This window comes from Enhydra lutris, unplaced genomic scaffold (assembly GCF_002288905.1).
Source record: "Enhydra lutris kenyoni isolate GAN:26980312 unplaced genomic scaffold, ASM228890v2 scaffoldscaffold35, whole genome shotgun sequence".
Lineage (NCBI taxonomy): Eukaryota > Metazoa > Chordata > Mammalia > Carnivora > Mustelidae > Enhydra > Enhydra lutris.
This window is the reverse complement of record NW_019154119.1, coordinates 1,359,433-1,372,045: the sequence shown is the minus strand read 5'-3', so window position 1 is coordinate 1,372,045 and position 12,613 is coordinate 1,359,433. Positions and strand designations below refer to the sequence as shown.

At 52.1% G+C, this 12,613-nt stretch overlaps 1 protein-coding gene across 1 annotated transcript in view; it reads right to left on the bottom strand.

The window, feature by feature from the left end:
• Positions 1–6,904: 6,904 nt before the first annotated feature.
• LOC111154121 (polypeptide N-acetylgalactosaminyltransferase 14) overlaps positions 6,905–12,613 on the bottom strand; it is a 203,971-nt gene continuing 198,262 nt past the window's right edge. The window contains exons 14-15 of the mRNA XM_022513524.1: positions 8,636–8,755; positions 6,905–7,470 (exon numbers count right to left, since the gene is read on the bottom strand). Coding sequence (XP_022369232.1) covers positions 7,312–7,470; positions 8,636–8,755 — 279 coding nt within the window. The 3' untranslated portion in view covers positions 6,905–7,311. The remainder of the gene's footprint in view (positions 7,471–8,635; positions 8,756–12,613) is intronic.

Here is a 12,613-nt window from a genome sequence, read left to right as displayed (position 1 = left end):
GTCTACTTCCACTCTGACTGACGGTGACATGGTTTAGGCCCTGTAATCTTTCTCGGACTATTTCTGGAGTCCCATACTTGCCCTTCTCCAAAGAATCTCACCTCCAAAGCTCCTTACTTCCTGCTACTTAATCCATCTTCCTCCTCTTACACTCTGGTCACTATTACTCTCTTGCTGTACCACCTTCAGTGGCTCACAGCTACCTGCCCGATCAAGTTCAGAATCTTCTACCTGGCATTTGAGTCCTCCTCTCTGACCCACACTCTCTTCTGTGTCTTCTAGACCACCGGCTGGTTGACCCGCTCCACACTCCCTGGAATGAACACAGACGATGATGAGATGCCCAGCACAGGGGGATGGCCAAGGGCTGCAGACAACAAAGGATGAAGACTGGCCAGAGGGACTGCATTTCCCAACTGCTCTCCTCTGCTTCCTTCCCCTCCTGGGCTTGCCACCAATTCTAAGCCCAAGAGCGGTGCTGCTGGGTGTCAGGTCCTCTGTGACCCTAGGCAACCCTACAGGGGAGTCTCAGGCCCGGCCTGATCGCTGTGTGACCTCTGAGGACTGAGCTCAGCCTTCGACATTCTGCCCTGTGTCTGGGACATGGATGTTCAATCCTCACAATAAAATGATAAAGACAACAAACATTTGATATGCTGTATTCCTGGTTCTGTGCTGAGAACTCCCCATTTCACTTAATCTCACACTAAAATGAGGAGATAGGTAGGACTATTGCCCCATTAACAGAAGAGGACATTGAGCTCAGAGAAGCCAAGTAATTTGTCCCTAGTCACACAGCCAGGAATTAGAGGAGCCAGAATCTGAAGCTCCATTATCTGACCCCAGCCCACGGGGCTAACTGTGGTGCTTTAGAGGAGAGCACGGATTGAAGACAAGGGGGAGATCAGGCTCAAGGGAAGGCTATTGCCTCTAAGGCAGGGAAGGAGAAAATAGGGCACTGCACAGTGACTGGGGAAGGGCTGGCTGAAGGGACAGCATCAACTGAGGGTTGGAGGAGGCCCGAGGCACAGGCGAGGGGTCGGCCTCGAAGGAGGCTATGGCGGAGAGAAGCAGCTCATTCCACATGGCCTCAGAGTCCTGCATTCATGGACAAGAAAAGTTATTTTCAGTAAAGGGCAGGAGAGGACCTGGGTGTGTGTGGCGTGAAGGGGTTCGGTCTCCTCCACGTGAGGACAGGCCCAGGGCATCTCCTCAAGTTGAAGGACAGTCCTGCCAGAAAGACTCCCTTGATCTTCCCCCTCCATGCGTTCGCTGGAGGAGAACACTTCTGGAACAGAGCTTGGTCTGTCCTTTGTCCCAGCCTCTGGTTGTGAGCTCACCTTGTCCCACCAAAGCACCCTGCAGAAAAGGATGGGGGCAGGGACTCTTCTCCCCTCCTTTTCTGGGGACGCTCAAAGGCCTGGCGGGAAGCCGTCTTCCAGCGGGTGCGGGGTGGCACCTTGCACACAGCGCCCCTCCCCCACCCAGCTTGCCCTCCTGTCACCGAAGGCCCTTCACCCCGGCGCTGCGGCCGGCCCGGAGCGGAAGATGCCCTCAGCAGCTGGCACATCTCACAAGGCCATGCAGCGAGCCTCCTGCAGGGGAGCTCAGCGCTCCTGGCCGCGCTGGACAGTGAGTTATTGCTGCCTGTTATCTCCAGCAGCAGGTGGAGGCGTCCTGGGCTGCTCCTTCCCGCCGAGCCAAGCCACACAATATTTACCGGCTCAGATGAATAAGGTAACCAGCCCTGTCACCGCACAGACGAGGCATCTCTTGCCCAGAGTTTTGGTGGTGGTGGGTTTTTTTTTTTTCCCCCTCCTTTCTTTCTTCATTATGTTTGTAATTTTGTTTTATTATTTCCCATTGGAAGCCGTGAAACGAAAACGATGCAATCTACTGCTGAGAAATAATGTCGTGCTCCAGTCCTTTTCCAATAAGCCCTGAGGTGTGCGCTGTGACGGCTTCATTAAATTAGTCGGCTCCATGGCAAATGGGAAAGCGCTCGGAGCTTCGGAGGGTGCTAATCCGAGTCGGGCTGCCCGAGACCTCGGACCACCAGGGAGCCTGTGAGGTTTGGCTCTGAGTGTTGGAGAGAAGAGGCTCCCCCCTGCCCCCTGCGAGGCCACAGAGGCCTCCGTGTCCACGCAGCTGCTAGACTTGTCCTGGAACCCTCAAACCTTCACTGTCTCATCTGGGAGCCTGCCGCTGCCCAGGCTGTGGTCACCTGCTGAGGGAACGGACAGGTTAGGGCACTGGGTCTCCAGAGGTGTGTGGTGGGCAGTGGCTCAGCGTGTGGAGTGGGGGAAGGAGGGGGCCTTAAATCTGTAGAGGTAAACCACATGGACCAGAGATCAAGGGCGAGCCTGTCCGTGAAGGCCAGCCAGGACTCACACTGCCAGCTGCTGGGGAAAATGCCCGAAATTCTTGCAGATGAAAGGCAGGCGCTGCCCGTCTACTCTTCTGTCACCATCCCCCAGAGTTTATGAGAACAGTTTCTCTCTTGCTGGGCTCTATGGCAGTATTAAAGATTTCCATTACTGATAGTTCTTTCCAGTTAGCACTTTCAGTATTAAATTCTGTCATTACGAAGTAAAATATGCATGATCCCTAAATCTATGGGTATTATAACAAGATTTCATTGTTATAAATTTGTCTTCTTGGTCCTCCGCTTCTGTCTTTGCTGTCTTTTTAAAGCCCTAATGTCTGATAGCTATAGCCAGGAGGTAATTAGGAAGTGGTACTAAAGAATCAGAGGCTTATTCTCTCACTCATTCACAGAAATTTATTGAGTATCTGCACTAAGATATGGTGTCCCGCAGCCAGCAGGGAAGACAGTGGTGACAGCTAATTACAACACTAAGGAATTTTGGTCTGAGCGGATATAGGCAGCCCCCTCCCACACACATATGTAAATATTGTATAAAATACAATAACAATTTCAAATTGCAGCTGCACTTGAAAGAAATGGGAAATCCCAGATTTAAAAAATGAGTGCAAATTCAAAGCCAGGGTGGTGAGTGTGAGCTGAAGGGGAACTGAATCCAGATGGCTGGGGTTCCAACCCCAAGAGGAGGCAAGATGTGAAGGCCACAGACTCCTGGGTGGCTGGGACCAGAAACAAGACCCTACATACAGTTGGTGGCTTATAAGGCTAATAGTCCCCACTCACCAGCTGGGCGAATGGTGATGGGATGACAGCAGGACAATAACTGGGGTAGGGAAAAGATAATTTGCAAAAGATCGGAAATCAAGCTGGTGCCAAGTGTAGATGTGGGGTCCAAATTCCCATTACTTTTACAGAGTGGAAGCCACAATCAGAGAAATCAATGTATAAACTAGTTTAAAGTCAATGAGAACCAACAGAGGCAGACTCAAACCTTCCCTGACAAATGCCTCCACAACCCAGGCACCTGGGATGCCCAGAGAAAATGATTCCTGTTGAAGAGGAGCTCACACGAAGGAATTGCACGGCACATAAGGAAACAAACTGGCAAGAGAGCAAGGCTCAGATTCGATATGCCACCAGCTTGATCACCTATGCTGCTCCTAGGATTATCCAAAAGCTCCCATTTCTGCCCGTCCACTCGATATCATCATCCTTCCAACTCTAATCCAGACACTTGAGCATGCCCAGAGCCCCTGCCTCTTTTCTTTCCAGTATATATAAAAAAAAAATGTATAAAAATCCCTTCCATTTAATTTGCACAAACACCAGTAAGATAACTTAGCAGCCCCCCCCTTTTTAAAATATTTTATTTATCTGACAGAGAGTGAGAGTATAAGCAGGGGGAGCAGCAGGCAGAGGGGGGAGGGGGAAACAGGCTCCCTGTGGATGCTGAGATCATGACCTGAGCTAGAAGCAGACACGTAACCGACTAAGCCACCCAGGTGCCCCCTAGCAGCCCTTATTGTTTGTATCTGAGTCCACTAGCCAGATGTGATCTCAGGTGAGGGGGCTTCTATCATACCTGGTCACCTCCTCACTGGGCAATGTGGTGAAGCTATTCCAGGGTAGTGACCCCAAGCTTGGGGTCTCAATTTTGTGAGCCTTTAGAATATGAAGAGTGTAGGTCCCTTTTGTTTTCATAGGCTGATGTCATTTGACAAACTTTTACTTTCACCTGTGACTACTGGTGGCCTACTGAGCAAGCTCTTCCAGATTGCTGAAATTTGGCACCAAATTCAATGATCAAGTTGACTGAGGGCTCTGTTCAGCATCCACTGAGAGACTTGACCACCAGGCAAAGCTTGGCCACAGTCAGTCAGCTATGCAACTGCAGGCCACGACGTTTTAGAGCAGGTCACTGTCCTGTGAGGGCCTCGTCAGCATTGTCTTGTGCTGGGGGAGGTTTGGAAATACTGCTATTTCTGCTTTCAAATCGTAAATTACTCTTGCTTTGGCTTCACCACTAACACCTTAGTGAACGGGTAACTCTACATGGTTGTCAGGATTCCTGTTTGTCTCATCAGAGTTGTCACCCCTACAATTGGCTAGAGGAGCCTTAAGACACATGCCCTATAGCTCACATGTGAACCGTCCACGTCTCCATTAGTGGATTATTGTCCACATGCTTCATTATTATCCCAAGGCCTTTCACTAGTAAGAGGGGGGTCAGGAGGATGGCTGAAGTCAATGGCATTGCTGAGGGCTAGCTCGTTGGCCACATCAAAGCAGCCCAGATAAAAAATGTTTGTCTTCCTGGGATGTTTCCCCATTTCCTTGGGTGTTCGAGAAGGGACTTAGAGCCTCCTACACTCTGTAACTTTTTAGGGGTAGTAAAATGTGAGTAAAGTTACTTCATCTTGGGCAAGGAAGAGTTTTTCCAATCATCCATTTAAGAAAGCTTTCACTGAGAGCTTAATGTGCCCAGCCCAGTGGTGGGAATAAGGCAAGCGACAGCCTTGCTGTCACCAGGGAACTCAAGGACAGGCAGAGACACAGACGGAGACCAAGAATGGGCGAGGGCATCGGGTCCTTGGGTTCTCTTAGTGCGGTACCTGTTTCCCCTCCTCAGGGGAGGGGTGCTGTTGAACCTATCTGGACTTTCCTTCTTCTCTGCAAGGCCAGTTTAAACCCTGTGGACATAGCTCAAGGAACCATCCGACCTCTTCTTCAATAGATGTCTTTGTCTATCCCATGGCCTCCTCTCCTTTCCATAGCGGGGAATGAAATAACCCCACAAAAGAGTCAAATCATAACTAAAGAAGGTCATAGGAAGATTGTATAAACAAATACAACCTGTAGAGAAGATTCTGGGTGTGCACACTCAGCTTGTGACTTCCTACCCTGCAGTAGTCCTCAGTAATGATGAGCTTGAACATGGCCCTCACTGAAGGCTTTCTGGATGGAGAGGAGACAGACACCTGTATAGGGCCTAGTAGTTACTGTGACAACCAGAATCCAAAATGGCTCCCAATGATTCCACCTCCTGGCATCAGCTCTCTTGTGTAATTCCCTCCCCTTAAGTGTGGACCGAGCCTAGTGGTTTGCTTATATCTCATAGAAGGTGGTAAAAGCGATGGACAGACTATTGTGAGATTAGGTTCTAGAAGACGGTAACTTCCATCTTGCTGGCATCCTCATCTCTTGCTCCTGGACTTGCTTGCTCTGGTCAACTGAGTGGGTAGGCTGGAGAGGCCTGCATAGCATGGAGCTGAGGGCAGCTTCTGGTCAGCAGGCCGTGCAAACCAAATGCTGCCAACATGTACGGAGTGAGCCTGGGACAGAGCCTCCTGGTTGAACCTTGAGATGACGAGGGCCCCTGACAACACCTTGACTGCAGTCTCTTCAGTCGCTCTGAAGCCGGGGACCCCATGAAGCTGTGCCTAGATTCTTGGCCCATTGAAACTGTTTGAGAACAAATGTGTGTCGCTTTAAGTTGCTGTTTTGGGGGGGTCATTTGTCACTCAGCAGTAGATAACTAAGACCATTCCCAAAGTGCTTGTGGCAAACGAACCTCGGCAGAGAATGTAGGGGCCTATTTTGGGAATTTTTCAACAATATGGATTGGTTCTTTTTTCTTTAAAGATTTTTATTTATTTATCTGAGAGAGAGAGAATGAGCATGTGCTGGGGGAGGGGCAGAGGGAGAAGCAGGCTCCCGGCTGAGCGGGAAGCCAGATGTGGGGCTCAATCCCAGGACCCTGAGATCATGACCTGAGCTGAAGGCAGAGGCTTAACCCATTGAGCCACCCAGGCGCCCCTGGGTTGGTTCTTTTCTTAAACCCTAGCTAATAAGAGTGGACAAACACAGTACCCAATTCCCAGGACACAGTGGGGATTTATTAGAGTAAAAAACACCCTGCTAGTGGCCATAGACTATAAAGCCACGAGGGCCCACGGAGATATTTAGGGCAGTGGTTCCAACCGGAAAGTGGAGCGGGGCATCAGAATCAGCTGAGGAGGGGCGCCTGGGTGGCTTAGTGGGTTAAGCCTCTGCCTTCGGCTCAGGTCGTGATCTCCGGGTCCTGGAATCGAGCCCCACATTGGGCTCTCTGCTCAGCGGGGAGCCTGCTTCTCCCACCCCCCGCTTCTGCCTCTCTGCCTACTTGTGATCTCTCTCTCTCTGTCAAATAAATAAATAAAATCTTTAAAAAAAACTATTAAAAAAAAAACAAAAAAGAATCAGCGGAGGAGTCTGGACCCCTCTGGGATCTCCTGAAGCAGGAACCTGGAGCCCTGAACAGACATGATTTCTCCAGGTAAGAGACTGTAATCTTGGGTAAGAACCACGGATCTGCTCTTGTTCCCCAACGTAACGTATTGGGAGATGAAGGGCCAGAGAAGTTGTGTGTCTTTTTAAGCTCACACGGCCTGTCATGGCAGCCATCGTCCCCTCTGAGTGGAGAACTCAGCTCAGCGCGGTGCTAACGGTAGTGGAAACAGAGAGATGCACAGAGAAAACTTCTAAGGTTCCTTTATTTGTTTTGAAAACAACCTCTATTCTTTCTCTCTCAATTTAGTCCCGGCCTCGTCACAAAAAATGCTTTTCTCCTTGGCCTCCTCTGTAGGAAAGGGAACAACATAACACTCCCCGTGTGAGCTCTCTCCCCAGATCTCAGGCAGGAGCCGACCAGGCCAGGACTGGAACAGAACAGCATGGAGAACACGGGTATCTGTCTCTGAGCCCCACTTGGCTTGCAATCCCTTCCTCCATCCTCCCTGAGACATCTGCTCCTGCCCGGGGGCTCTGCCTCCACCTCCCAGTTCAGAGCATCTACGGAAGCTGTGGGCTGCTTGTAGCCTGATTTCCAGTCTGCTTGGCATCCGGGGAAACGGCACCCACAGCTCCACTGGTTCCGGCTCGGGTCCTCAAGAGCTCACCAGGTCCCAGTGCTGGCTCATAAGTGATGACTCGCACGGGTTGACCACGATTTCCCTGCTATTCTCAGAGCCATCACCAAACATGTCCGTGTCTAGGCAGAGATGGGACGCTATGTGTTCGATGCGGGAACCAGTCTTGGTCCATTGCTGAGAAGACGGAGAGGAGAGAGCATGAACCAGGATTCTCTGGCTAAGGGCCCAGGTTCTACCCATGATGTCAGAAGTTCCAGAACAATTAGGCATGTTTACAGCACATGGCTAGGGTCGCCCAGAGACTTGATTTTCATGGTCTCATGGAGGAATAAAATTGCAACTAATTGCTTTTCTAGGCATTATTGTTGGTTTTTGGTTTGTTTTTTGTTTTTGGATAAAAAAGTAAAAGCAAAATCAGTATGTCTGGTAGGAAAACTCATTAGAAGGTAATAACTTTCCAAGCAACAGGCCAGAGAACAGGAAGCACGTGAGTCATGGGAACAACCAAAGAAACGATGTGCGGTCGGTGTCTGCACGTCGGGAAGATGTGGGAACGAGCGGGGGAGGGACGCAGGAGGGCAGTGGGGCTTCTGGGCAGCACCCGAGGCCAGCAGCCTGGACTCCTCCATAGCCGTTCAGCACACAATGGACCCAAACAGAGAGAGGGGTCTTGTGCTGCTGCCCCCCGGGGCTTTACCTCACGTGACAAAGTAGGAGGGGACAAACATGGTTTGGGGAGCCACCAGGGCACAGGGACAAAGGCCCACTTCCGTTAATCTCTCTCAACAGCTGCTCTGTGTGGTGGGCCTCATCACCTCCATTTCAGAGAGGAAGGAAACCAAGTCCAGTGTCACATGGCCGGTGAGCCAGACAATGGCATCTGAATGTCTGTCTCTCTAATGCCAATGCCCAGTGAGCAGGTGACTGCATGGGGTCAACAGCTTAGGCCCGACAGGGCACAGGGCACACTCAGAGTGGACATCCTGCCAGGGCCCAAGGCCCCCCGAAGGCCAAGATTCTGGTACCGCTCATCCTGCGGTCCTGAAGGCTTTGCCCCTATGCCTTCCTGCTCAGGGATGCCAGGTTGGTGTCAGCACTGGACAGGCAAGTACGAGGTGCGCATGCCCACTGGGGCCCTGCCAGTCCACAGGCATCCAGGGCCAAGCTGACCGCTGCTGCTGGTGCCCCTGCCCTCGTCCCCTAACCAGAAGGGCCTCTTTCTGATCAGCCCCTCCACCTCTAGAGTTTCTTTCTGGTCTTGCACACGAGACCTGGACCTACACAGGACTGCCTGTCACTGAAGGCGACCACACCCCGTGGGCACCCGCCGAGCTCTCACCTGCTTGTCATCTCCGTTCTTGCAGAGGACAAGAACCACCGGGGCGCCTGGGAACACAGTGATGACGGACAGGCACAGCTCCTCCTGGAGGATCTGCTGCGTGTATGTGAAGGCCCATATCTGGAGGGGAAGAGGCCAGAAGGTTCACATTAGGATCCTTGGAAACCTCGTGAGACACATCTGGGACTATGTGAGAATTAGAGTAAAAAGCACTGGAGGTCCCAGCAGGAAGAGACTGTCAACAAGGTCGCCTTGGAAAATGGGACCCACTAGCCAGAAACTCCCAGGTCATGTCCCCATTGAAGTCTCCATCCCCACATCTGGGAAGGGGACCAGTCTGGACACACAGGCCACCTCTGGGGGCTGCTGAACAATTCTGGGCTTGAGGCGGGGAAGCCTGAACAATGCTCCAGCCCAGCTGTGGGGTCTCTAGTTTCTCTGTTTGGATGTGTGTCTATTGCCCATCCTTGACAGTGCAAGTAGCTGCGTGGCAGGCCACTCCCAGCTGTCTTTAGAACGTTCCTTCTTTGAAAAGGAGTCCAATCAGTCGCTTGAGAACAGGAGTGTTATCGTAAGAGACAGATGTGAGGACGGAGGTAACAGGGAGTGTGCCGAGGGAGGGAATGGAAGAAGAGCAGAGGGAGAGCAGGTCACGGGACAGAACATGATCCCCGCAGATGCGTACACTCCAGCACTCCAGGAGAACAGAACATTGGGCCCCAGAGCCCCTGCAGGGAGGGAAGCTGAGAAAGTCCATGGACAAGGAGTATGGGGAGAGGAAAGGGGCATTTCATCTGAGGGTCATTGCAAAGAATGTTTCTCCATTATTCCATGCAATGCCAGAGATCAGAGAGCGACAAGCTGCTAAGGCGCCCAAAGTATTTCGAGTTCTTAGGTCAGAAGGACAAAAATGGAAGCCTCCATAAGGTCTCTCCCAGGCTGTGAAGTAGGAGCCTTACCATGGGGCAAAGAAGGTGACCGGTGAATTGGATACCCTGGGGAGAGCTTCAGAGAGGAACCGTCAAGTGCCGGACACCTTCTCTACTCCACGCCTGCTGGCCAGCTGACCCTCAGCCTCTGGACCAGGCCGCTGGTCAGCTACTTCTCCTTGGCCCGAGAATGAAAAAAGGGTCCCTTAGCTGGGGCCCTTGCTCTAGGCCCACGTGTCCCGTAAGCTGACTGTTGTCATGTGCTCCTCATTCTGCACATTCTCTAGCTCATGGCAGCCCCCCTTCGGCCCCCGCATCCCTCCTGACTTCTGCCACCTGGTGACATCTTCGATGTCTTTCTGTGCCCTGGCCTGTCCCCCTCCTTGCCTCCAGGCTTGCGTCCTTCTGCTGCCTCACTGGACCACCTGGATGCAGAACCCTGCCTCTCCTGATCTGGGACCTTCTCTGTCCCTGACGCCTGGATGGTGCCACCAGCCCAGGGGGAGCCACTGTCCTGCATGTGTATTCTCATGTCCCTTCTCAAACTGCCAGTGTTGGAAGAAGACCTAGACCAGAAGGGACTCCCTGGGGGATAAGGGGATGGAAATACGGATGGATAAAACACTGGCTGTGAGCTGAGAATTCCTGAAGCCTAGGGATGGCTACAAGCTACTCTTCCATATAGTTCTAGATCTATATCTATTTAAATTTTTTAATACTAAATGTAATGAAATGTACTCCTTGGGACGTATCAAGAAGTTCTCCTCTGGACTTGAACAACACCATGCTACGCATGCCATTTCCTTCCCTCCAGGATTAGCTGAAAGGGAAAGGCGTCTGTGTGCACAGAGGTGATGTAGTAATCACAAGCTTGTTACCGATGGCCTGAGCACTGACTATGTCTAGGTGCTGTCCTGGGGGCTTAGCACAGATGACTTTAGTCTTCATAAGAATCTTGTCCTTCATAAGAATCCCAAATAGGTATTATTATTATCGTTCCCGTTCTGCATGACGAAAGGCTCACAGAAATTATACAATTCTCTCCGACAGACTCTCTCTGGCTCCTTTGCTGTTGCTGCCCCCAGAGTCCCAGCTCCTTCTATCCCAGTTTAATCACAGGTAATGCCTGTCCCTGAGCTCCCTCTTCTGGGTTGTAAACAAGAACACTATAGATCACCTCCACCTCCACAGCAGAGAGCCAGCCAGTTCCCACTGGCAGCCCCAGGAGACCGGGAACAAAGGTCACACTCTGTGTGGGGGACGAGGGAAGGGGCAGCCAAGAGAGCAGACCCCTCCCCAACCTGGATGGGCACTGGGGAAGAGTATGAACGGAGGCCCACATTCTACAGACTCCGCATCAGAGGGGCACACACAGCTGGCTTCCCAGGCCTGCTCCCCTCTTCTCCCCACCCTGGCTCCATGCCCCATCATCAGCTCCCCTATATGCTTACCCACGCTCGCTTGGCCACTCTCCTTTAAAAGGCCCCTTTGGGCCTGAGTGTGTGCTAGGGGCACAGTCTGCCCTCCGGAGATCCATGCAGGGCCTGATATCAGGCTAGGGCCATCTGGATGGGGGATTCTGGGGCTCTGGTCTTTAGGAGTGTGATCTAGAAGGTGGGAGCTGGTCTTGGGTGCGTGTCCAGAGAATTCTGTACAGGAAGGGGCGAGAGAGGCCTGAAGCCCAGGCCCGAGTCCAAGGGCAGGTCTGTCAGGGAGCCAGCCGCTGCCCGGGCCCACCATACAACCGGCCTCAGCTTTAGATTTCTGCCATTGTCGAAAAATGAGCCTGAACAGTCAGAGATGTGGCAAGAAGGAAAGGTCCATCTCTCTGACCCATTACCCCCCACAGCTGCTGTGAGCCATGAATTAGCATTTAAAAAATAAATCCTGTAATTATTTTGATTACTACAATACACTGGCTCTGTATATTTTACGTTAAAAGCATTAATTAAACATAAACACTTGAAATATACCACAATTTCTGAAAATCTCATCTTGGCATTTCTTCTTTTATAAAAACCCAGGGGCTTTAAACACTGGACGTGCTGGGGGTGCTGTGACGGTGGGAGGGGAGTGGTCCTTCTTTTGACATCTGAGACACGCCATCCACTAATGCCTTTCGGGAAGGAGCGCAGATGGTACCCGGGTGGGGCCGGGCTCGGAAGAAATCACCTTAAGATCCCCAAGGGGAGAAGGCGCACAAGCAGAGAGGGAGGATGGAAGCCTTTACACCAAGTGGACTTTCCATTAGCTGGTGCTTTACTGGCAGTGAACTAATTCAGCCTCACAATTTCTCAGAGGAACACAGCTCTCTAGCCACATCTGCAAGACAGGAGTGAGGGAAGCAGAACACAGAAGCAGGTGGGGCAGGGAGCGACGAGAGGTTCTCCGATTCCCACTCTGCAGCCTGTCAGGCTTCCAGAATGGCCTGTGATGAATGGGTTTATTAAATGAATCCCAGAGTCAGAAATGGATTCAGGAAGGTAGCAGGGGCTGCTCAGAGATCAGTGTACACTGGGCCATGGGCTGACGGCTTCATTAGGGGGGTCTGGCCAAGTCACAGACCTCCCCGGCCCACAAGCGCACAGACACGGCCCTACCCACGGGAGGTAACCCAGAGGCTGCGTGGGCAGCCTCACCCTCTCACGGACAGGCCAGTAAGGGGCTGAGGAGAAGGTTCACTCCTAGTCCTCTAGCTCCTTTGCCCTTGCCCTGGAAGAGGGGAGCCGACGATGGGGCGGGGTGGTCCAGGCTGGACAGGTTAATGGCCTTCTGTGCTTAGCGGGAGTCTCTGGAGGACAGTCCCTGCGTGTAGAGGAGGGAGCAGCCTGGCAGGTGCGGGCGGGAGACTCCTCTGTGGGCAATGCCCAGCCAGCTGCGTCTTGAGGGCTGGGATGAAGCAGGCCGCAGCACCCATCCTGGCAACAAGCACCCAGCCTGGGGCAGCAGCTCTCGACTGGGCTGATCTTGCTTCTGTTTTCTATCCAACCATCTGTCCATCTGTCCGTCCACCCACCATGTGCCAATGTTTGGAGGCCTTTTTTTGATT